A 23,512-nucleotide genomic window follows, 5' to 3' on the forward strand; every position below is an offset into this window, starting at 1 on the left:
GTACCAATGTATTTGAGAGCTTGCTTTAACTTGGACTCTATTTCCCAGATGTGTTAGTGAAATCTTGATTACGATTTTAATGACCTGAGCCCATGACACACAGAAAGAGGCATGGGAATTGAGTTAGCATCCAAAGGGAAGATGCTGTTGTAAATAAACTCTTTCATTCTTGAAGCTCTGTCTAAATGCAGCAAAATTCTACAGCAGAAGTTCACTTTCTAGTCCAGAAGTATTTGTCAAGATTTTTAGCAAAAATGTTTAGACATATGTCAGCTACTAGTAACATAAGATGGGGCATGGAGCTAACTGCCTGAAGCAACATTAAACAGAATTTCAGAATTGGAAGGAGCATACAAGTCTGGCTCTGTGTAGTATACATAGTCTCAAGAAGTTAGGTACAAATTGCATTTAATAAATCAGAGGGATCTATTTTCCTACTAAAAGTTTACTTGCAGAGTAGACTCTGCAATGGATCCTTTTAGGAAATCAAAGAACTTCCTTTGCCTAGTCTTTAAATGTTAAATGTTGATGTTCTCCAGATTTCCTCACTCATGATCTTTTTTCAGTTGTATGTTATATATAAGAAACTCTATAAAAGTTCCCCATTTCCTATAGGGAAATCAAAATTCTTGAGATTAGTTATAAGGCTTTTCATAATTTGTTCCCAGTATACCTTCCCAATTACTTATATAAGTTATTCACCATTCTTTGCCCTTTCTCACTTTACCCACTACCCACCTTACTGCCCATCTACACACACGCACACACACACAAAACCACTCACATCCATCTACAAACTCATATATACACATCCATTTACATACTCATATCCATCTACACACTCACACCCACACACCCGTATACATACACACTCACACTCTTCCACTCACACCTATTCACACCCCCCAATCACTGATACCCATGTACATATACACATTCACTTACATCCATACACATACCACATCTAACAATTCACACCTCTATCCATACACTCATATTACACCCATCCACTCACAGTCATGTACATACCCACACCTATCCACTCACCATTTACACACTCACATATACATACACTCACACTCATACACATACATTGATATATATACCTATAATCTCACCCATCTGCCTTCCCATTTGCTCAAAGTAATCCTTATGTCAAAGTGGCATATTCTGATTCCTACAATTCTAAATAGGAAATGACTCTACAAAATGGAAATGTGTTTTCAGCTCAGACTCGAAACTGGAAGTAACCTTTTCCACCCAGGAAGGGTTTAAACATCCACCTCCAATTGTTAGAGAAGGCTGACTGAGGTCCTGAGGACAGAGTCAAAAGGAGAGAAGGAAAATATTATGCATGCAGCACTTTGACAAGAAATATAGTCAGTTAACGAAGAGCAGAATGTATTAAAGTCAAGTTTCTGAAGATAATAGTCAATAAAGACTCTACCAGTTGTAAATATGCAGATACAGAAACAAAGAATACAGTCAAAGAGGACAGGGGAGAGCAAGCTTGAAGTGTGTACAGGAAAGACACATAGACCACACAGAGAATGCAAAATCTGAAGGATTATTTCTTCAGCCACACTGGTTGAGGATTCTCACAAGAGCTAGAGAGAGATACTGGAACCCATTCTATAATGTTATGTGAATATTTATGTTTTTGTTACTATAGAGTAAATTGAATTATAATTCTCATTGTAGAGGGCTGACTGGGGCTTCTCAGCAAGGCCCCTGGGATGGAGTCACCCTCGTGGGGTTTCCAATGGAGACTAGAACTGGGTGACCCTGAGCTGACTATTAAGATTCTGGGTCACAGGGGTGCCAAAACTAGTTGAGCAACATTTTTGCAGAAGGCTCCATTCACAATGCTGACATCTTTCTTTTGGTGTGTTTTAGTCTTCTATTACTGCCTTAGCAAAATACCATAAAACAAGAAGCTTAAAAGAACCCCATTATTTTATCATTCTGTAAGTCCATAACTCCATTATGTTATCATTCTATAAGTCAGAAGTCCAACATGGGTATCCTGGGGTAAAATCAAGGTGTCAGCAGACTGTGTCCCTTTTTGCAGACCCTGTGTTTGTTTCCTTGTCCTTCCCAGCTTCTAGAGCCACCCACATTGCTTGCACACAGCCTCTTCCCTCCACTTCTTTTAAAGTCAGCAATGGCTACTTGAATCCCTTTTTCCTTCAGTTGTCCCATCTCTTTCACTAGATGGGGGAACGTTTCTCTACTTTTGAGAACTCATGTGATTAGTCTGGGCCCGTCACTTCTCATCTTGCTTTCTCCAGAATATAATGGAGTTGAAATATAAGACACACTTTTCTAGTGGTGAGCTGGTCTGTGTCTTCAGAGCAAATTAGCAGTGAGGTCAACCACAGGTTGCCGCATTCTTCACTCCCTTGCAGATGGCACCTTGTTCTTAATGTGTTGGGTTGTCCTTCTAGACTTAAAGTGGATACAGACAGACAATGGGAACAATGAAACAAAGACAAAGAGAGCACAGGCAGTGGGAGAAAAAAAAAAGCCTGCGGAAAACACAAGAAACAGTAAAAAAAACAGCATTCACAGAATTGATTTTAAATTGAATTCTTCCAATCAAATACTCCAATCTTTCCAATCCTAGGTGTGACTTAAAAAATACACACAGATCTTCCTTTTGTTTATTAAAGGAAAAGAGAACAAAGCAGTTGATACTCTCACTGACTTCCTTGCTATTTGACACTTACTGGGCATGGGGTGGAAGGAGGTTTTCAGTAAACTTTAAACCATAAAAAATTTAAACTACAAACTAAGAACGTTTGCAAATAAAGAGCTGTCACCACATTTTATGTTTGGCCTGGGCTCTGGGGACCTGGAGAATGAACAAGTTTCTCCTAGACACCAAGAGACTCCTTTTAGTGGTTTTCTCCAGCAGGGGATAGCCTTTGTAAGATTTCCTGAGCAATGACAGGTTGTAGTGGAGGATTCTAACCATCGACAAGTTCAAACCATCTGGCCTGTGAAAGAGTTCCTTGTTCACAAAATTCAGAGATGTTGAATGAATGACAATAGCTTTTTAATGACTTATTTACATAGGAGGATGAGAGATGTGGGGAGGAGAGCAACAGAAAGCCCCTGTTCAGAAACACCCTTCAGCTGGTGGGCGTACCCAAAAGACCAAGACTCCAGGGTCACCACCAGAGAAGACATGCTAAACGTATCAGGAAGTAAGAGCCACATTCATTTACACATAACAGAAACCCAGCCTTGCCTTTTGGGCTCCATCCTGGTTTTGACTTTCTTCCCAGGGACTTTCCTCAGAAACAGCTTTGTGTGGAAAGAGCATTATTAACAAAAGGTGTTGATGTCTGTAATGAATGGTAATGATGATCAGTTTAAGTGTTAACCAGGCTTTGGGAGGCACCGACCTCCTGGAGCTGGGTAGAGCTAAGGCACAACTTTGAGGCTCTTGTAGGACAAGTGGGTGATGTGGTTAAAAAAGGTTCCTTCAGAATACAGTGAGGCCCATTTGTCTTATGCCAATCTATCTTGGCCAAGAAGATCCCATCAAGGGCAGCTATATTTTTCATTGTGTTTGTTTCAACCTGGAGGCACTAGTCTAGTAACTGCACTTCTGACACTAATGCTCTGTGGCTTGGAAGTCTTTGCCAAAGATATTGCACTGAGTTAGCTCTCTGAGACAGTAAATCAAGAGTGTGAAGACGGTGGGAACTCTGTGCAAGCATATCACATAATGGGAACTGGTAAACAATGAATCTATTTGTAGTTCTTTTTAAAATTTAATACTGAAACAAGGGTATCTGTAGTTTTTTCCCCCATTATTTTTTATCATAATACATCAAATTTAGACACTTAATGGATATTGGATATCTCATTCTTTATGAGAAGGAATTACTGTACTGTGCTGTTCTTATACATTTTCAGTTTAAACGAACATAGATGATACTTGAGAAAATGGTCAGCTTGGCAGAAAGAAAAAGTTCACCAAATTCTATAATCCCTGCAAGGAAGCATAAGTCTCTTAGGAAGTATTTCCAGCCCAAATCTTGGAAATGTAACAATAGTCTATATTATTAATAGCTTATTTATGGTTCTTTTTATTGACTGGTTCTTTCTTAATCTAATAACTTAAGATATCCAACATTCTTCACTTGGGAAATCATTTAATGGTAAATCAAGGGCCACTGACTAAAGCAGAAGAGTAGCTCTTATTATATCAATGGATAACTAAATAATTATGGGAATGCTTCCAAAAAGTTCAGATGGTTTCCAAAACACATTTCTTGCCTGTTTATATTTTTCTTTTTCCTTTCGTTCTTCCTTTTTTTTTTTTTTTTTTTCCTTCTATCATCTCTCCTGTGGCTGATCTAAACACAGGCTGCTTGATTTTTTTTTTTTCCTTCTGAAATTAGGTTCATCATTTCCTATGACCCTTTAATAATGTATGAAAATTCTTTCTCAGGTCACTGGTTCTTTTCTTTTTGCCTTGGATATTTCTCTCCTTCCTTGAACCAAGTATTTCATCCTGACTCAACTTTCATTAGGAAGTTTCCCTTCTGAGTTTTTACCAGTGAGTATGTCATGTTTTTAGTAGTTGTCTCCCAGAGAAAAGACTTCAACTGTGTTCTCAGTTTTCCGAGGGCAAGTGCTCCTTATAGTGATTTCAAATATTTAACTGAGGAGAAAAATGGAGGAAAAGGGCATTTTAAAGCTAGAATCACAAAACGGTCACAAACTCAATTGAGTGAGAATCAAGCATGACTTTTTATTTTATTTTATTTTATTTTCTGCAGTATGCGGGCCTCTCACTGTTGCGGCCTCTCCCGTTGCAGAGCACAGGCTCCGGACGCACCGGCTCAGCGGCCATGGCTCACGGGCCCAGCCGCTCTGCGGCATGTGGGATCTTCCCGGACCGGGACACGAACCCGTGTCCCCTGCATTGGCAGGCGGACTCTCAACTGCTACGCCAGCAGGGAAGCCCCAAACATGAATTTTGAATTGAACAAGGGGCTGATGAGAAACTTTGTAAGAGTGAAGATTGGCTGTCTTATCTATAGGTTCAGCCCTTACTCAGTATCCCAGCTTATGTTTGATGTTGCCACATTGGAAGATGGGCTCTAGGCCTGATCTTCCAATTTTTCAAAAGAAACCAAAAATCCCAATTTTGTGTGACATCTCTCAATTTTAAAATAATGGCAACTAATTCAAACATTTTTAACTCTATGCAGGCCAAAAGGGGCATATCTCTGAGCCAGGTCTGGCTTATGAAACATTTCTTTAAAGTCTTGAAAAAGAGCTATTGGAATAGAGTTATTTTATTGGAATCGAACTATCCCAGATGTCAGAAAATATGGCATGTAGATTTGTTTGTTATTCAATGGCTGACTCTCCCAGTTTTTTGTCTATCCTTTGAATTTCTATACATTATAGGCCTCTAATGCGACTGTCCTGGTGGTTTCCATAACCAGTTCTCCATCACTCCAAATGTCAATATTACAATTACACAGTCATACCTGTGTGGCATTTATGACTCTTGCGTACTCTGTGATTTGGATACTCAATATAGAGTGAAAATTACAGGCTCGGTCTAATAATAGCTTTCATAGGGTGATATTATGAGCCTTAACATAAAATGCCCTTGCAGAAGGCTCTACTTAGAAGCATAAAGAGTGCATTTCTCCCATTTTTGGTTTTCATAGCTTTCCTAACACCATAGACTCTTATGTCTACACCTGACAATTAGATGGAATAAAAGTGAAAGAACTTATATCTTGGTTTAAAATTCTTCACAGTGAAGGAGAGACAAGGAAGGGGAAATTTTTCATTAGCTATTCAAAATCAGCCTGGGAATGTCAGTATGGACACCCAGATTCCCTAGAAGTCATGCCTCAGGCTAAATGGCTTTTCTGAAAGTGTTTCCATTTTTTACCTTTCAAACACTGCTCCTGTCTTTCCCAAGTCCTACCACCTCCAGTTCCCAGTTGCTCTTTTGTCTACACATATCAGAATTACTGAGGACTGCAAATGCCACTGGCCCAGGAGGTACCCAGAAGGGAGTGAGAGAACCAACCAGGGTGACTGGACCAGCTCCCCTCAGCACTTCCTGGTCATCTCTGATCTATGAATGGGATTGCCTTACTCTGACTCCCTCTGTGGCTGCAGTGGCCTTATGGCTGGGAAGTCAGTACAGGAAGAGTATCATATAAAAGTAAGAAGAATATGAATATGCCTAAAATGGCAGGTTTCCCCTTATGATATAATTCAGTTGATCACAATGGAAGAGCAACATTTTCTAGCTCTTGAAGGCTCATGATGGTGTAAACATTATAAAGATATGTTTTCAGTGGTCTGAATGAGTTGAGGGTTGAATATTAAGCATCATATTATTTTCTAAGATGCTATGAAATAATTCATTTAAGTTTATTGCAATAGTAAGGTAATATGCAGCTTGAATATCACAGATTTGTATTGCTTATATTCTGAGAGTGACTGTATCAGTCAAGAGACAGAAACCATACCAGTTGTTTAAACAGAGAGAATATAAAGAGTTGTTAACCAGGAATGAAGTTGTTACCTAGGTAACTAGCAAAGTAAAAAGAGAGAACTATTGTATAAGGGAGGTGGCAGCTACCATTCCTAGGGCTGAAGTATCAGAGGGAAGAGGTTTGAATTATTACGACTTAGCAACTTAGAAGAAGCACCCTATGGAGCTAAAAATCCGATTTCCAAAGAGGAAGAACAGACTGGCTGATGGTGCTGTCTGCTGGGGGAGGGGAAATCAATCTGATTTGCAAATGTTGTAAAAACTGTAAACTGGTTTCAGCTACTGCTACAGGAAAGAACTGCTTTTGCTGAGATAAAGAAGTATTGCTGGGGTGATACTCACAAGAACCGAAAGCAGGCAGGAAACGCTTTAAAAAGACACAAGTCTTCTCTCTCCTCTAACCTCACATTTTCCCCCCATTACCAGTATTGGTAAATCATAATGCAAGGCTGGCTGGCAAAGCAGAAATGAGGTGTGCAGAGTCTCAGTGCCAGCATCACAAAGATGGATATAGGAAAGAGTATGGAATACAGAGACAATGCATTAATAACTGGCACAACAATGATGCCTCCTAGCTTTTTCAAAATCTCATGAAAAAAATAAGATTGTATCCTTCTGAAGCAAAATGTCAATTAATTTTTTTCTTAAAAAAAAAATTCCAGGAAAGGAGGTATTGTGAATCAGTTTCTTAAGAACCATTGGCTTAGTACTTAAAGTTTCAAGCTTTTTTATTTCTGATTTTTAGGGAAAAGTATATATTTAATAAGTCAATTTTGCCTAATAAAACCTCTCAATTTTTTTCCTCATCAAAAAACGGTCCTGAAATTTGAAATGTCACTAATAGAATTCATTTTATGCCTAGATAATGACAACTATTCAACTATAACTCAGTGTTAGGTTTTCATGTGAGTAAAAGACTCTTATAAAAATTGGCTAAAATACAAATAAACATTTATTTCTCTTATGTAAATAAGGCCCAAGGAAGGCACTCCAGAGCTTCTATGATGGCTCTAATATTATCAGGGACCAAAGTTCATCAACATCTCTACTCTGTCATGTCAAGGGTTACACAAATATAATCTGACCCAAGATGGCTGCTAGAGCTCCAGCCATCAGTTATCAGTATGAAGGAAGGGCAGAGGAGCAGGTTGTGTCCCCTACTTTTCAATAGGAGCTTTTACAAGTGCCACATAATATTTCCACTAGCTACAAAGAAACCTGTAGGTTTTTGTCTGGGAAATCATGTGCCCAGCTAGAAAGTGGGGGTCTGTTAACTTGAGAGAATTTACACAGAGTAACTATTGGTAGGGAACTAGCTGTCTCTGCCAGACTCTGGGAGGGATATTACCTAATCAATCATAATTCTTAGTGTAAAAGAGTCTATCGGCTCTTTTCTGAAAGCAAGATTTCATTGGTAAGGAAGACTGGAGTGTATATGAGGGTACCAGGCAGGGGAGGCTACTGAATGGGGTGGATGGAGGATATTGAAGACAAACCTCCTCTATTTTATAGTTTTACTCAGAGCCAGCATAAGTCCCAACTCCACCTTTCTTATTTATTCATTTGTCCATTTAAAGAATTTGGATTCTATACTAACAGAGAAAAGGTCATGTATCCATGTTTATTTTGTTTCAAAGAGCTAAATTATTTTTCAAAAGACTTCATCACACTTCTGCTTGTGTTCTTTCCCCTCTCTTTTAGAGAAACACCTCCTAATGCTAAGATGGGTTTTGGATTTTCATGGTTATTATATTCATCTTTGTGAGTTTGTCCCTCCCTTCCCATGAACACCAAAGGGCATGGAAAAATGGCATCATATTGATAAAACGTGATACCTTCCAAGACATTCTTTAAACAGTCTATTTGCAAATGTGGTCAAAATGAATCATTCAGGCCAGTTGGAGTGAACATTTCTCCATGGATGCTTGGGGTGAAACTGGCTGGCTTTGCAAAGTGGTTCTCTTTATAAACTAGCAGCATTGCTTTACGATGTATCTGGGTGACAGGCCAAATTCTTAAGTGATTTAAGTATAAGTGTTTAGTATTTTCCAGCACTCTCACTTTTAGAACTAACTTATAGGATAGAGCAGCTGACTATGCTGTGCCTTGTCACATTGCCTTAGCAGAATCACTGGCAGAAACATCATAAATTTCTCCAGTTCCCCAAAATTTCACTCGCTTCCAGCTACCTCATCTTCCATACATTGATACATTTAATCACAATAAGACAATTTTCAGGAGGACACTGGAGGAAGAAAGAGGATGATTAAAAAAGAAAAGATGAAGATGCAATGGGAATTTTATGATGCTTTGTCATTTTTGCTGCAGAGAAAATATTTGTAGTGCACAAGCACCTGCATGCATAAAGATCCATCCCTAATCAAAATAGTGACAGGGCTGCAAACTGAATGCCATCTGACCTCTTTGGGAAGCCTTCACTTTCACCCTGCAGCCAATTCCCCTCACCCGCCACCTGCAGCTAGTAGTATAGATTTTTGTTAAGGATATTGGTGAGATCAGGAAAGGATTATGTATTGCATACCACACAGGGAAAAACTTCATCTAGAAAACCATTCACAGCAAAATAAAATGATCCCTATTGCTTAAGGAAAAACACTGTCTTCAGTAACCTCAGTTTCTCACCTGCTTTTTCCATCTTGGAGATTTCTCTTCTTCTGTGCCCTATTCCCCTCCTCCCTTTCACCTCTTCCTTCTTCTAAAAGGGAACATAAAAGCAGGTGAGAACTTAGTTACCTTCCCATGGGGTATATGAATCATACATTAAAACAGGGATAATAAACTTAAGAGAAGAAGCTCTGCTGGTGGAATTTTAGGCAGAATGAATAATGGAAAGAGTTGAGCATTGGAGCCAAAGAGAGCAGGAATTGATTCCCAGTTCTGTCATTTAGAAACTGACTGTCTTGGGCAAGTTACTTGTCTTTTCTGAGTCACAGTTTCTTCATTTGTAAAAAGAAAATAATAATACCTGCGTCATAATCATTTGAGAATTAAATGAAATTATGTAAATAAAAATTACAATATCTGATGCATAGCTGGCACTCAGTAAATATTAGTTCTCTTACTTTATGATTAGGGAGATGCAGGAGGTGTTGGAGCAAGTCATTGGGCTTTCTCAGAATTCTCATCTCCAGGGAGCAGTGTGAGGAGGGGGTCAGACTGCAAGCAAGTCTAGGGAAATAAGCTCACTTGATAGCATTGATTTTTCCAATCTGTCTCCTTAAGTACTTTTGCTGTCTGCAACTTCCTGGTATCAAGGAAAATGGGAAACTGAACCAGGAGATCCTTGGTGAACAAGAAATCAGAACCAAAAAAGCAGAGTGGTTTGGAGGATTATTTCAGTCATGTGCTGTTTAAAACCTGATGAAATAATTTTACTGGATTCTTTGTGTTCTCTAGAGCCATTTTCTCTTTGGCTGGTGATGATCAAGTGATAAATTTTGTTTCTTCAAGCTTCATTTTCTGTGTTGGTCATTCTGTTTGGGGCCAACACATTCTTTTGTCACATGTGTTAATATCACTGTCTTAGGATCTGTCAAAATGAAGAATAACTTCCTTTTCTGTGCCAGACCTGATTTGATAGCCTTAATTGCAAAGATTTAGACCTTTCTTGGCACCAAAATACGGGAACTGGGTGCATATCTCACAATTCTTTTTGTCCCTTATCAACCGCAATGCCCAAACAGTGTTTTGATATTACCAGCACGGCTGTCCTTGCTGTGCCTGAAGCCGTGTCTGCTGTGGTCTGCAGGGTCCAACCTCAGATCAGGTGCTGCTCCCTCTGTGAATAGGAGCCTCTAATCCAGAGTGAGGTCATCCTTCAGGAAATGAAGAAGGTCCTAGGACTTTTGAAAATTATCTTTCTTGAGGTAGATTGTAGACCTGGGATAAAACTGACTCATGCCTTTACCCAAGGTAAAAACTCCTTTGGCTTCTGACCATAATGAGATCTTATCAGCCCTTTCTTCTGGTTTAATAAAATTGTTGGCCATGTTTTTTACAAAAGGTAATTTGAAGATAGATAGATAGATAATATCTATATAGAGATATATCTATAGAAAACAAGAACGTGAACACAATAGCTATAAAAAGAGCATCAAGTGAAGTCTGAGCATCTTCATCCCAGGAAAGATGTACAGATATACTACCAGGAAGAGTATAGCCCTGGGTTGCATCCTTGGCTTGACAGTTATGGCCACAATTTAATAATACTCCAGTCCCATGATGAAGAAGAGTGGATACCTGGTAGGTTACAAGAAGATTACATCTCTCTGATGGTTTCCCTGATAATCCTCCTATTCACTATTGAATTACTTCTTCTGCCGGTTCTTAACCCTAGGCCCATGGACACTCAAAAATTCTAGCATATTACTATAGCTCAAGTAAAAGATAAATCACAACTAAAAATATTTGATAAATTATTTCAATAAAATTAGTTTCACTTGTACTAGTAAGAATTTTATTTTTTGCTTTTAAAATTATTATTCTGGGAAGAAGTCCCTAGGCTTCAAAGAACTGACAAAGGAATCCATGGCACTAAAAAGAATCCCTAAGGTAGTGGAAGGAGGTCTTTTTACATGATCTGCAGTTTCATTAATCTAATTTTCAGAGACCTTGGTTCTCTCCTGCATGATCTCACCACCATGCCTCTTGGTTTGTGCCATATATGTCTGTGATGTGCTATTAATGTCCATCTTCCTTTGGGCAGAACACTACTTTCAACACAGTAACAGTGCAATTCATAATGGAAATTTTTTTGTATTTATTTCAATGTTTACTGAACAAATCCTAAGTACTAGTTACTATGCTAGCCAAAAAGGATACTAGGTCAAAAGAAAAAATCACTGTTCTTTATCAACTTAAAATCTAAGTGTGTGTGTGTGTGTGTGTGTGTGTTTGTATGTGGTAACTTCTTGATTTATGTTTCCCCTGCAGATCTTGGAGGCATCTGAGGTTTCATGGGGACTTTCCAACATTCCAGACTGCTGCCCTGCAATGAAGCTCTGAGTCACTGTCTTTGGGTCTAAGGTACTGGCTACAATGTGGAACCCCAGAACAGCCAACCTGACTAACCTTCTCTCTAAGCAGAAGCCCAAAATATGTCTGGCCTGAAATCAGAGCAAGCACTAGAGAAAGACTTCTTTGTTAATGGAAAGAGGAAAGGAGAAAAGGGTTTCCAACACGTTGCAACAGTCTTTCCACCATTCTAAAGAGCCTACCTTCCTTATAAACGAAGCTGTTCTATCTAGTGCATGCCATTCTAGCTTTTTGCCAGAAATAGAGCATGTCAATCCTGGTGAAAAAATAAAGACGGACCCTCAGAAAAATAGACCTGGAACTGTAATACTCCTAAAACGGTCCAGTAGGAGGATTATGTCGGAAAGTCAGCCCAGCCCCCCTGTGATCCCATCCCGCAGGCCCGGGTTCCAGGTGTGCCATATCTGTGGCCGAGAATTTGGGTCCCAATCGCTTGGCATTCACAAGCCCCAGTGCTTGGAGAAGTGGCGTACTGAAAACAGCAAGTTGCCCAAGCACCTGAGGAGGCCAGAACCTTCCAAACCACTGCCTCTCAGTGGAAGTGGATCCTACAATCTTCAGGCAGCATTCCAGAGTTCCCAGGCTCAGCTGCTGCCCTGTGAATCCTGTGGTCACAAGTTCTTGCCAGATCGGCTTCTTGTTCATCAAAGAAGCTGCAAGCCGAAGGGTGAGGGGCCCAGGGCACCAAACCCCAACAGTTCTGATAATCTTGCTGCTCTCAAGAAAGCTTCTGGTGGCATCCCAACCCGACCAAGGGCTCTCATCTGCTACGTTTGTGGTAGGGAATTTGGCACTCTGTCCCTTCCTATACATCAGCCCAAATGCCTGGAAAAGTGGAAAATAGAAAATGACCAGCTCCCCAGGGAGTTCTGCCAGCCACTACCGCGGAAGCCTCAGCCCCTTCCAACTGGACAGTCCAACCAAGAGGGGCCGAGTCGAGCTCAGCTCGTACCCTGCCCAAATTGTAGCCAGACCTTTGCCCCTGACAGCTTTCTGGTACACCAGAGAAGTTGTACAGCTCAACTTAGTGGGCCAAAAGTTCAGGATTTGACATTATGGAGTAAAGGTGGCCTCAAAGAGTCCACTAATTCCAAGCAGCAAAGGAACATGGCAGTACCCACTGTGACTGATAAGGTAATTCGTGCCACATGATATGCACTGGGTGGGTCTGGGGGGTACATTCTGCCTCCAGGGGAATGAGAGAAAAATGTCCCCAGAATCAGCTCCCTCAACTCCTAGGATGGTTTCTTTCAATGCCTTATTTCTGCCTCAGTACAGCCTAACTTGACCTCCTGTCAGACTCCAGGGCTATATCTCTGTTGGCAAAGTAGACATAAAAACACCCTTGCCTGGTGGATTCATAGTCCTCTTCCATTCTGCTGCCTAAAAGAGAGATGGACTTCTTTCTTCCTTGATCCCTCATACTAATAATCCTTGGGAGAGACTGTTATTTGAAAATGAGTCAGTAATGCTGTGTCTACATTGCAGAGATATAATTCCCATTCCAACAGCCAATATTTATTACTGGTTTATTTTAGTCATCTACCTTAGGAATTCATTTTTGGCAATGCTGGTTATACTGAGTTTATCGTACTAAAATAAAATCTGTGTCAAAAACCCCAGATGACTTTAGCATAATTAAACACTGGAGCACTTGCAGAAATAAACATACTCTAAAATGCAGCATGTTTTCTTTTAACAATTATATGGTTGTAGTACCTGGGGAATTAACCCCAGTGCAGACCCAAAGCCAACTATGTGTGTTCATGGATCTAGGAAGTGCTCAGTTTCCGCTGCTGCTCTGTACCCTGTGTTTGGGTCAGACACCAGGCCATGACTTGGGCAGTTGTAAATAACCATGACCCCAGGGATCCCCAACCTGTATGGTGAAATGTTGTTGGGCCTTCACCTGAAATTTCATCATCAACCAGGACTGGGGAAGGATGCAAGATAGAGTGTGGTCCATGTGTTTTGTCCTTCCAGGAAGCCAGGGAAGTGGTTGTGCTGCCAGGTGTCACACCTTACAGAGCATCAAGTCGTGAGAAATAGGAGGTGGTCAAAGTCTTTTCTCTGTGACTTGCTACTTGAAATGTCCCACCTGCAGGGGTTCTTTAAATGAACTGTTCTCAGGAAACTAAGGTTACCCAAGCTATTGCAAAAATTAAACCAGAGGGATTGGGGGATGGGTAGCCATACTTCATTTTTTTCTTCGTTACTTCTTTTATTGAATTATTTTGGCAAATGTCGGGTACTTTTTCCTAACTTCTATGTTTAAAATGAAATCTTTAAATGAGATCTTTCACTTACTGGTTTAGAAGGTTCCAAGGCAGTGATCCTAAAGCTAAAGAGTCAGACTAATGGGCATATTTTCCGATGAACTTGAAAAAGAACAGCTAGTTTCTTTGCCGAATGAAAACCCGAACTCATAAGTGTGGCATGGGCTTCAGGCTGGTCTCATAAACATGAACTGTTTTTCTCATCTTCTGGCTGTTGCTTTTCTTCCAAAACGTGTGGGGTCTGGATTAAGTGAGCAAAAGAATCCATGTCTTAGAGCCACAAATCTGAAACTAGTGTTCTGACTTTCAGCCCTGTTTCCTGATTGTATGCATTTGCTTTAAGTGTTCTCATTACAGATCTCAAGATAGGAAAGAGTGTGGTCAGAATTCTCGTGCTTGTTGCTGTAACACATACTTTGTGCTCCCAAGAGTGGAGCCAGCAGGCTGAGCATAGCATGTTCTCACTCAGTCACGACTGCTGAGAGAGGCTGGCCTGGGCCCCCGGCTTCACAAGAGGACACCCCTGACTCACTCAGTCATCTGGAGGGAAGAATGTCAGGAGAGGCCAGTGAGGGCTGTTGGTGACTTGCGCTTTTAGATCAGAGTAGAAGGAATCCTTTGGAACAGGGGCATCTAGAGGACACAGCTCTGTCAGAGTATGACCAACTCTGAAAAGGTGCGTGTCAGTGAGAAACTGGCACCCACTGCCATCAGATGTGTGCTGGCCCTTTTGGGGACCACACAGGCTTTAGTGGAGGGCATAGAAATGTCATCCAACACAGGGTCCCTTTAGCTGCCAGATTTGGAGCAAGCTTGGGTTCATTAAAATGGAGAAAACTCCTAGTCTTCTGAGAGGCATAAGATCTCTTGAACCAACAGACTTTATCCCTTCCCTTGAAAAGACATTTGCCACTGCATTGTGCTTTCAGCAGAAAGCCTCTCCTGGGTGGTGTAGTTTTCGCTATTGGTTGCATTTTGACCCTGTCTATTGTTGTTTTTCTATCTTTGTATCATTTAAGATTTAGATAGTGCAGTGAATCATTCATTTCCATAAAGATCACTGCCTTGTGCATTATTAGATTTCAGAATTTCATCTGCCTGTGGCGGCCAGCTTTTGGCTGACTGTGAGACACATGCATTGTTTTTTCAGTTCAGATGTTTGCTTCCTCTCTTCTCATGTCAATCAGAACAATTTCCCTCTAGAATCCTTGATCTGACTTCAGATTAGAATCAGCAATCTTGCCCAGTGTTCTCAGGGGGCTCAATCTTGTGGTGAACTCAGGTGAGAAAAATATTTTCAGAATCATGATCACATAACTTGGAAACAACTCATTGCAGTTGGGTAACAGTGACTGTTTCGCTGGCAGAGTGGATTACCCTCCGCTCGGAATGTTCCTCCTACATAGATTGGCTCAGTTCTCTGATGACACAGATGCTCCTGTTACCCGTCAATCAAATCTAAACAAACAAACGCTGCTAAGACGATCCTCCTCCAAGTCTCGATGGGCATTCTGTGCCAGCTCTGCTTTGCCCTCTCACCACTGAATGGGCTTGAATTGTTCCATTGCTTCTCATCCAAAATGTAGGGCTGAATTCACTCTCTCTGATCTCACAGTGAAGTTGTGAAGGATCCCAAGCAGCATGTAAGAGGAATAAAACCCTTGATGCGGAATTTTATTTAAAAGGACCTAGAGTCTGTCATACAGAGTGAAGTAAGTCAGAAAGAGAAAAACAAATACCGTATGCTAACACATATATACGGAATTTAAAATAAATAAATAAATAATAAATGGTTCTGAAGAACCTAGGGGCAGGACAGGAATGAAGATGCAGATGTAGAGAGAATGGACTTGAGGACATGGGGAAGGGGAAGGGGAAGCTGGGATGAAGTGAGACAGTGGCATGGACATATATACACTACCAAATGTAAACTAGATGGCTAGTGGGAAGCAGCCGCATAGCACAGGGAGATCAGCTCGGTGCTTTGTGACCACCTAGAGGGGTGTGATAGGGAGGGTGGGAGGGAGACACAAGAGGGAGGAGATATGGAGATATATGTATACATATAGCTGATTCACTTTGTTATACAGCAGAAACTAACACACCATTGTAAAGCAATTATACTCAAATAAAGATGTTTAAAAATAAATAACAAATAAAAGGTGTGACTGCCTGGGGTGTTGCTCTCCCATTATATGGTGTCAGAGCAAAATCAAACTCCCCTTTTTTCCTCTGAAAGAAGGAAAGCCTGAACAAGCAATATCCAATTTAGCAAGATTTTAAATGTAGTGTTAATTCCAGGTGAAATTTGATGCATAATATGGAAAACTATAGATTATCATTTTAAATTTTAATATTGCACTTATTTAATGCAACCCTTTGATGTCTGTCTTAGCAAGCAATGGTCTAAGTAATGCTAGAAGTATACAAGAATAGAGGTCACTATTGCCTCTTATTTTAATATGAGTGAATACATTTTAATATTTACATTTAATATTTGGGGAAAATTTCCCTTTTCTATAAGCTGATAGTATTTCATTCTTTGACTTAAGGCCTTTCTGGCTAATTGGAACACAGATTGACAGAGTTAATTAAATATAACTACAACCTAAAATGAAGCATTTGTTTAATTACCTTTTATTAGTTACATAATGCTTAGGGTTATTTTCTTAGTATTTTTCTGGTAACATGTGAAACACTGTTTCTAAAAACCCTATACTATATTACAAAATAGGCACTAGTTTTCTTTAGGGAATGTCTTTTTTTTTTTTAATAAAAAATTGTCTCTCTGGATGTAGTTTTAAGCTACCTTTGGCATCCTTGATGCTCAGGTTTGAACTAAAATCCCATCAGACACATCTCTAGCATCGGGTGCTGCCATCTGGTGTTTTCTTTTAATGTAATGTCTTCTACACTTAAAAATATTGTTACCTTTCTCTTTGTGTTACCTTCATATTTGAGAACGTGCCCTTATAATACAAACTCAAATTATTTAGGGCTACAGTTATATATTTGGTTTAATATCATCAGTGCTGTTCCATAGCTAAATATCTCATTCTCTAAAGGCAAACCTGTCAGTGGGAAGGTCACAATCAGAAAGACTCAGCAGGGTAGGATGGATGTTCTCACATTGTCAAGTGTTGTGTGTGTGTGTGTGTGTGTGTGTGTGTCAGGTAAAAAGTATTTGGAGTTTATTAGGAGGAATGGAATAAAGGGAAGTAACTTTTATTAAATATCTTTATGATCAGTACTTCATATACATATTCTCATTTTAATCCTCATAATATTACTATATGACAGATATTACTTCCCTACTTTCCAGGTGGGGAAACTGACATTAAGCAAGTAGCCCAAAGTCACACAGTGGGCTCAGAAATGGTGTCAGAGCCAGATCTGTCTAATTCCAAAGAACAATACCTTTTTATGTCACTAAAGAGAGAGGCATATGTGTGGTACAAAAGGGTATGGCTATGCTGCCAGGCTTATAAGTGTTAATTAAGCAGGACAAAGAGGACAGAAGTTTGTTCATTCAATAAATATTTATTGTTAGGCATTGGACTAAGTACTAAATATAGAGTCATAAAGAAGGTAGACACAGTCCTTGATCTCCTGGAGTTTTTAGTCTTATGGAGGAAATGATAGGAAATAAATAAAAATAAATATAAACATTCAAATTGTAATGTGACAGTGTCTAATGGTGGGAGGTGGACATTTAGGTTCTTGGTTAGAGACAACCTCATGACATTTCAGCTGAGACATGAAAGGTATGAAAGCATTAGCCAATAGTCAGGATGTGAGGGGATGGGAACGACAGGAGGAGGAGACATGCTGGCTAAAGGTAGCATGTATGAAGGCCTTGAGGTAAGAGAGATCTTAAAATGGAACTAAAAAGTCCACATGTGGCCAGAGTGTGATGAAGGGAGGGGGTAGGCACACAAGATAAAGCTGTGGAAACAGCACAGTTTCTGCCAGCTGCCCAGTGGACATAGGGACATCAGTTATTTGGCTGTTGCAGGAATCCAGGTAAAAGCACATGAGAGCTTGGCCTAGGGTGTTGGTAGCAGAGATGGAGATGAGGTATAATGGGCAGAACCTGGTAATAGGTAGGATGTGGAGGAGTAAGGAAGGGGGTCAAGGATGACTAAGATTTCTAGCGTGAGCAACTGCACTGCTTGTGTCACTTTCTATAATGGGAAAAACTTGAGAAATGGGTAGGCTCTTGGGGATAAAGCCCAATTGTTTCATTCTGGACATAGCAAATTCAAAATGCTTGTGAGATATCTAAGTAGGTAAGTCAGGCTGAATATATAAGTCTGGATCTCCAAAGAGGAATTGGGCTGGGATATACATTTGTGCATTGTTAATATATATTTAAAGTCATCAGAATGAGTATAGGGCTAGAAAAATCCACCCAGGGCTGAGCCCTGAAGCATTGCAGTATTTAGGGGTTAGAGGAGAAGGAGCTGGAGAATAAGCGACTGGAAACACTGGAGGAACGACTTGAGAGCATGGTGCCCTGAAAGTTGTGACAGGAGAAAATGTGAAGAATAAGGGTGGAGAAAACAGTACGCAATGCACAGAGGTAGGATGAAGGTTGGAGTAGGATGAAGGCCAAAAAATCTATTTGATTTGGCAATGTGGATTTAGTTTGACACACTTGGAGAGAACACATTCAGAGTCGTGACGGGGGTTGCAGACTGTATGGATGATAAACATAGGATGTGTTTTGAGAACTTGGGCTTAGAGACTAGAAGAGAAATAATGGGTAGGCTAGAAATAGAGATTTTAGGTTAAGAGAGGTTCCCTTAGAAGATGGGAGCTTGTAGACTACATTTGAATATGCTGGATATTGATCCAGTAGAGAGCAGGAGAGGTGATAAGAGCAAATGTAAAACCTGGAGGAGAAATGGGCACCAAGGTGGGATTCCAGCCTGTGCAAAGGGAGAAGATTAACAAGAGGGGACATTTCTCCACTTCAGGAGAAGGTTGAATGCAGGTGGAGGTAAGATTGTAGGTTGTTAGTGGGAAGACGAAGGAGCTACAGTCTGTTAGCTTAGATTTTATATTTTCTCAGTGAAATACCAGGTAAGCTTATCAGGCCTATCAGATGAGAAAGAGAGACATATAAAGAGAGAGGGAAAAGTGAATCTTAAGGGTCTACTTAGTCCTTTGTTTCTTCATGCCCTCAGTTAAACTGAGTTTCTGAAATAAAGACAGGCTCCTAGAACTGTTTGCCTCTTTAATTCCAAAACACAAGCATGACTTGGAACTCTTTGGAGGTGGTAGATAAAAAGTTCAGTGTGATCCTTCTGTGGGTTCTTATCCTTATAGCCATCTTCAGTGGCCCTAGTTCACCTCGTCATGCTCATCAGTGCTGATCATGAAAACCAGGCTCGACCTCACAAACCAGCCCCTGATGATGCTGCCAGCTGGGCCACTAATATCCAGCTCCATGTGCCATTTCTTCATCTTTCTTTGGTGCCAACCATGCCTGAATATCAGGGCAGCATTCTAGGATCCCATGGCTCTCAGGTGTACCAAGCGCAACTCTAAGGTAACAAGAGCATTCCCTTCTGCCCTGTTGGCTCCAGAAACCAACCCAAAGGAATCTGTGTGTATATAGCGTGTGTGAAATATGTGTTGAGGGTGAGAGTTACACATCTGATGTGAGAGCAACAACATCACCAATGAAATTGATATATATTACTTCCTAATATAAAAATTTGAAGAATAATACTCATCTGTACAAATTACACTCTAACGTATTCATTTTTAAAAATCAGCCTCAAATTATAATTATATGTATGTTGTACATATCCATAATGAGAGAGACCATAATAGATATAGCTACCTCTCTCAGAGCCCAAAGATGAAAGCAAAAATAGGTGGTCCTTGCATTGGTACTCCAATATGTGGATTTCTGCTTCTCTGAAAAGAAAAATACTGATGGTAACCTCTGTGATAAGAGAGGATCACATATTATAAATTCAGGTATTTTTCAAGCCTAAAATGAACAGAACTACAACATGCTGTACCCTCAGATAATTTTTCTAGCTTAAATGATTTCATGTGTCTTCCTAAGCCTGCTCTTCATGTCACCCCCATCTCACTCCTTCCAGCCCCAAACACACAGACATCCACATTTTCTAGTGATAGATGCTTAGGAAATCTTTATGTAATGACCGAATGGATATACATAGTTCTTAGAAACCTAAATTCCAAGGTCAACAATTAAAATCTCTCCCAAAATTCTTAGACCTCCACCAAAGGGAGTGCAACACAACCTTGAAAAAGTTCCTCTTGAAACGGAGGTGATTGTCCTATGAACAGACTCTCACTGCTAGATGTGAGGACAAGTTCAGCTTTATGAATAGGTGGAAATTGAGAGAATTTGACTTAGGACTCACCTCTTGCTTTCCCTTTATATTATGTAATTCATCTCCTTCTTACATCCATTGTCTCTTTCACATATTTACCTCTGTGAGGCTGTCTTATAGGGAGAGAGATGTCCTACAAATTGAAGAAGGGTCTAATAAATGGAGGAAATCAATAAATTTCCAATAATCCTGCTCCAAGCACCAACTCTGATGCCATAATGCTGTTATTAAAAGTCCCCAAGCAGCTCTCACATCCTGGCTACCTTTGTTTAAGCAGAAAAGGTAAAAACATAAAGATATCACTGGTCCCAACCTAAAGCTTCAGGAAATCAGAGGCAGAGGGTAGAGAGACAGAGAGGAAAGGGAGAGATTGGGACCAAAAACTCTGATAAGAAAAGAAAAGGAAAAGACAACGACCAAAGAACAAAACTATCTCCTAAGGTTAGAATCCTTTCTGTCCTATATCCAAGATGATATTTTTCTTCTTTTCATTGGAAAACTTCTTTCCTGGGCCTTCCCCCAGAGCTGGGGGCCCTTTAGCATACAAGTTGTAGACAAACCAGTCATGGGAAATAACCTGTCTTCCAAGTTCCAGGTCAGATAGTGCCTATGCTTTACTCTTTTTCTCTCTAACTATAGCAGCTGGAAAAACTGTGTCTGCCACAATTTTTAGGTTTTTCCTTTCTTGTCCCCATTGCTTCATTTTACCCTGTGACCTGGAGCCATCTGACCATGAAGGTCAGGCCTGGTGCCAAACTGAGGATCACAGGAACCAGACACCAGGGACACATCCATTTTCTTCAAGGAAAGTCATTCTTACAAGAATTTGCCAAGAGGTTGAATCAATATCTCAAACACCTCACTTTCTAACCAATATCCTTCCAAGGGATCAGAAAAGAACGCTTCTATCTCAAATGTGAAAAGAAAAAAGAAAAAGAAAAACCTTCAGCTAAGAAATTGTATTCCTTTCATAAACAGAAACTGATTTGGAATTCGTACTTTGACTTAGATTTTTCAGCCTTTGTATGTTAGGACAAGGAAGTAAATAGCTAAAATGCCAAACATGTATTCAAAATACCAACAGTTTGTTTTAAAAAAATCAGGAACATGAAAATACTTTAATGTTAAGAGCATTTCCAAATGAATGACTAAGTCTTATTGTTAAAAGGAGCAAAACAAAACTCCAAATCACAAATAGCAGACTCTCTAATAGTTGGCCAATAGACAGGTTAGATTGGAAAATTCCTTTACGTGGCATCCAGTGATTTCCAAAAACAATTTAATTTCAAACAATGATCCTTCCAGATGTGACATTTGGGTAGGATTGTTTGAAAATGTGAAATGTGAAATACCAGTGGTATTGAGACAATCAAACTCTGCGATTGTTGAGGTTTGAGACTGAACTACAGAGTTACTCCTATATATTAAAATGCTATTAGTACTTTGTCTGCGTGTGTAGGACATGCCTGGGGGAACGGAAACTTAATTATACACTTTCAGTCTCAGTCAAGTTTGTTGAAATTGTGTTTTAAATGGCCACAGGCAAAACTCTGACTTTGGGAATGGCTTTGGGTGACCTGGATCTCCTTTCCCTTTCAGCACCTTCTGCATCTTCCCCGCTCCTACCAACCCCCATATTTTGATACTGTTGGAAGGGGGTCGGGAAAATCTGATAAAATTCTTCATGGAAAAATCTCTCGCATAAGACTATTTGCATTTTGAAAGAGGATCTGGGGAGAAAGTATTTTAATCCAAAGGAATGAACTTTTGAGGTAGTCGAGAGAGCAGAAGTAGGAATTTTATAGGTTTCTCTCAAATCCCATGCAATGACTGACTGTGGACACATAAGGCAGAGCGTGATACTCTGCTGATGACGGATGACATTACTCCTCATGTTTCTAGAAGCCACTGAAATCAAACAGACCTGGAATCAGTTGACAGATGCACAACAAAATCACATATCTCTGAACAAATTACTTCCCTCAGCCTCAGTTCGGCAGGCAAGAGCTTAAATGTGAGAATACCCACAAAAGACCTGGGATCGTGTGTGACAAACCACCACCTGTCATCTCCTCTGTGCTCCCTTCACAGTAGCAGTGCAGTGACAGGCAGTCTGAAGATCCACTGTCTGGGTGCAAAGCAACTTCACCATTTACTAACAGCTCTGTACCTCAGTTTCCTAGTTTGTAAAATAGGGGTATTACATTTTATCCAGAGGATTATTATGCGAAGTATTGAGATAAAGCATGTTAAGTGCTTAGTACAGGGCCTGGCACATAGAAAGTGCCTCGTAACTGTTAGCTGCTACTTGGTCAGACATTTTCAATATTGTAATACGCACATGGATTTCTAAAAGAGGTTTTACTCTTTTTTCCACAAGTACAGGGAAGAAAAACTTTCCCTCATATTTCCCCATCTAACCTTACTGCATTCTACAACATGCCTTGTGCACTTACCACAGACATTTCAATTATTTGGCCTAATAGAAGAGATCAAGAGTGTGGAAAATCTAAAACAGCAGCTATGGCTCAAATTCTTTATGTTTAATTTTGTCATGCAGAAAGAGGAACACTATTGATGGAATGATACCCATTCAAAAGCTGCACAGTCACATAACAATTCCCTCAGACCCTGGCAGGATTGGCCCTGTTTTTGACAAACTGGAATCCAGCTAGAAGTGAGGGAAGCAAAATATCCTCTAGCAAGTAAATGACTTAAGGATTATGCACAGTTACTGTGTGGAAGTGCTGTTGGACCCTCCTCCCTTCATGGAGAGTTTTCTTTTGCCTAAGGACAGGTTTCCAGCCTCCTGTCAAGTTCAAAGTGCCTAAGTGCTTATACTCAAAGGGAGCAGGTAATTTTCAGTGTGACAATTGCTAATGTACCACTGTGCATTTGTTTTCTAAAATACCTCCCTACTTTTTAAATCCCAGAGCCAGAGATTCAGTCCTTTGACTCAAAGCACTGACTCCATAGGAAATTCCAGCTAAAATGCATAGATTCCCTAGCTAGGTAGCAAACCATGTCTAGCTATTAGCATATTAATACAGATTAACCATAAGTTTAGCTCATTTCTTAGAAATGAGATGTAAGGCAAATACCTTTTATTGGGGAGATAAGTGGGGAGAGGGAGTGAAAGAACAGCTGCTCTAAGTCACAAGCTCATATGCTTTCAGGGTTTGGGCAGCTGCATGTAGGGCCATAGGGAATGGTGGAGCCTGTGTTATGCTGGAGAGTAAGTCCCACCTAAGGATATT

The 23,512-nt window shown here is 40.1% G+C and overlaps 1 protein-coding gene across 1 annotated transcript in view; it reads left to right on the forward strand.

The window, feature by feature from the left end:
- Window positions 1-23,512, forward strand: part of LOC308616061 (zinc finger protein 474-like) — a 95,577-nt gene that overhangs the window by 48,424 nt on the left and 23,641 nt on the right. The window contains exon 5 of the mRNA XM_081232048.1: window positions 11,501-12,736. Within this exon, the coding sequence (XP_081088174.1) occupies window positions 11,714-12,736 (1,023 nt within the window). The 5' untranslated portion in view covers window positions 11,501-11,713. The remainder of the gene's footprint in view (window positions 1-11,500; window positions 12,737-23,512) is intronic.

This window comes from Mesoplodon bidens (assembly GCF_964165515.1).
Source record: "Mesoplodon bidens genome assembly, chromosome: 4".
Lineage (NCBI taxonomy): Eukaryota > Metazoa > Chordata > Mammalia > Artiodactyla > Ziphiidae > Mesoplodon > Mesoplodon bidens.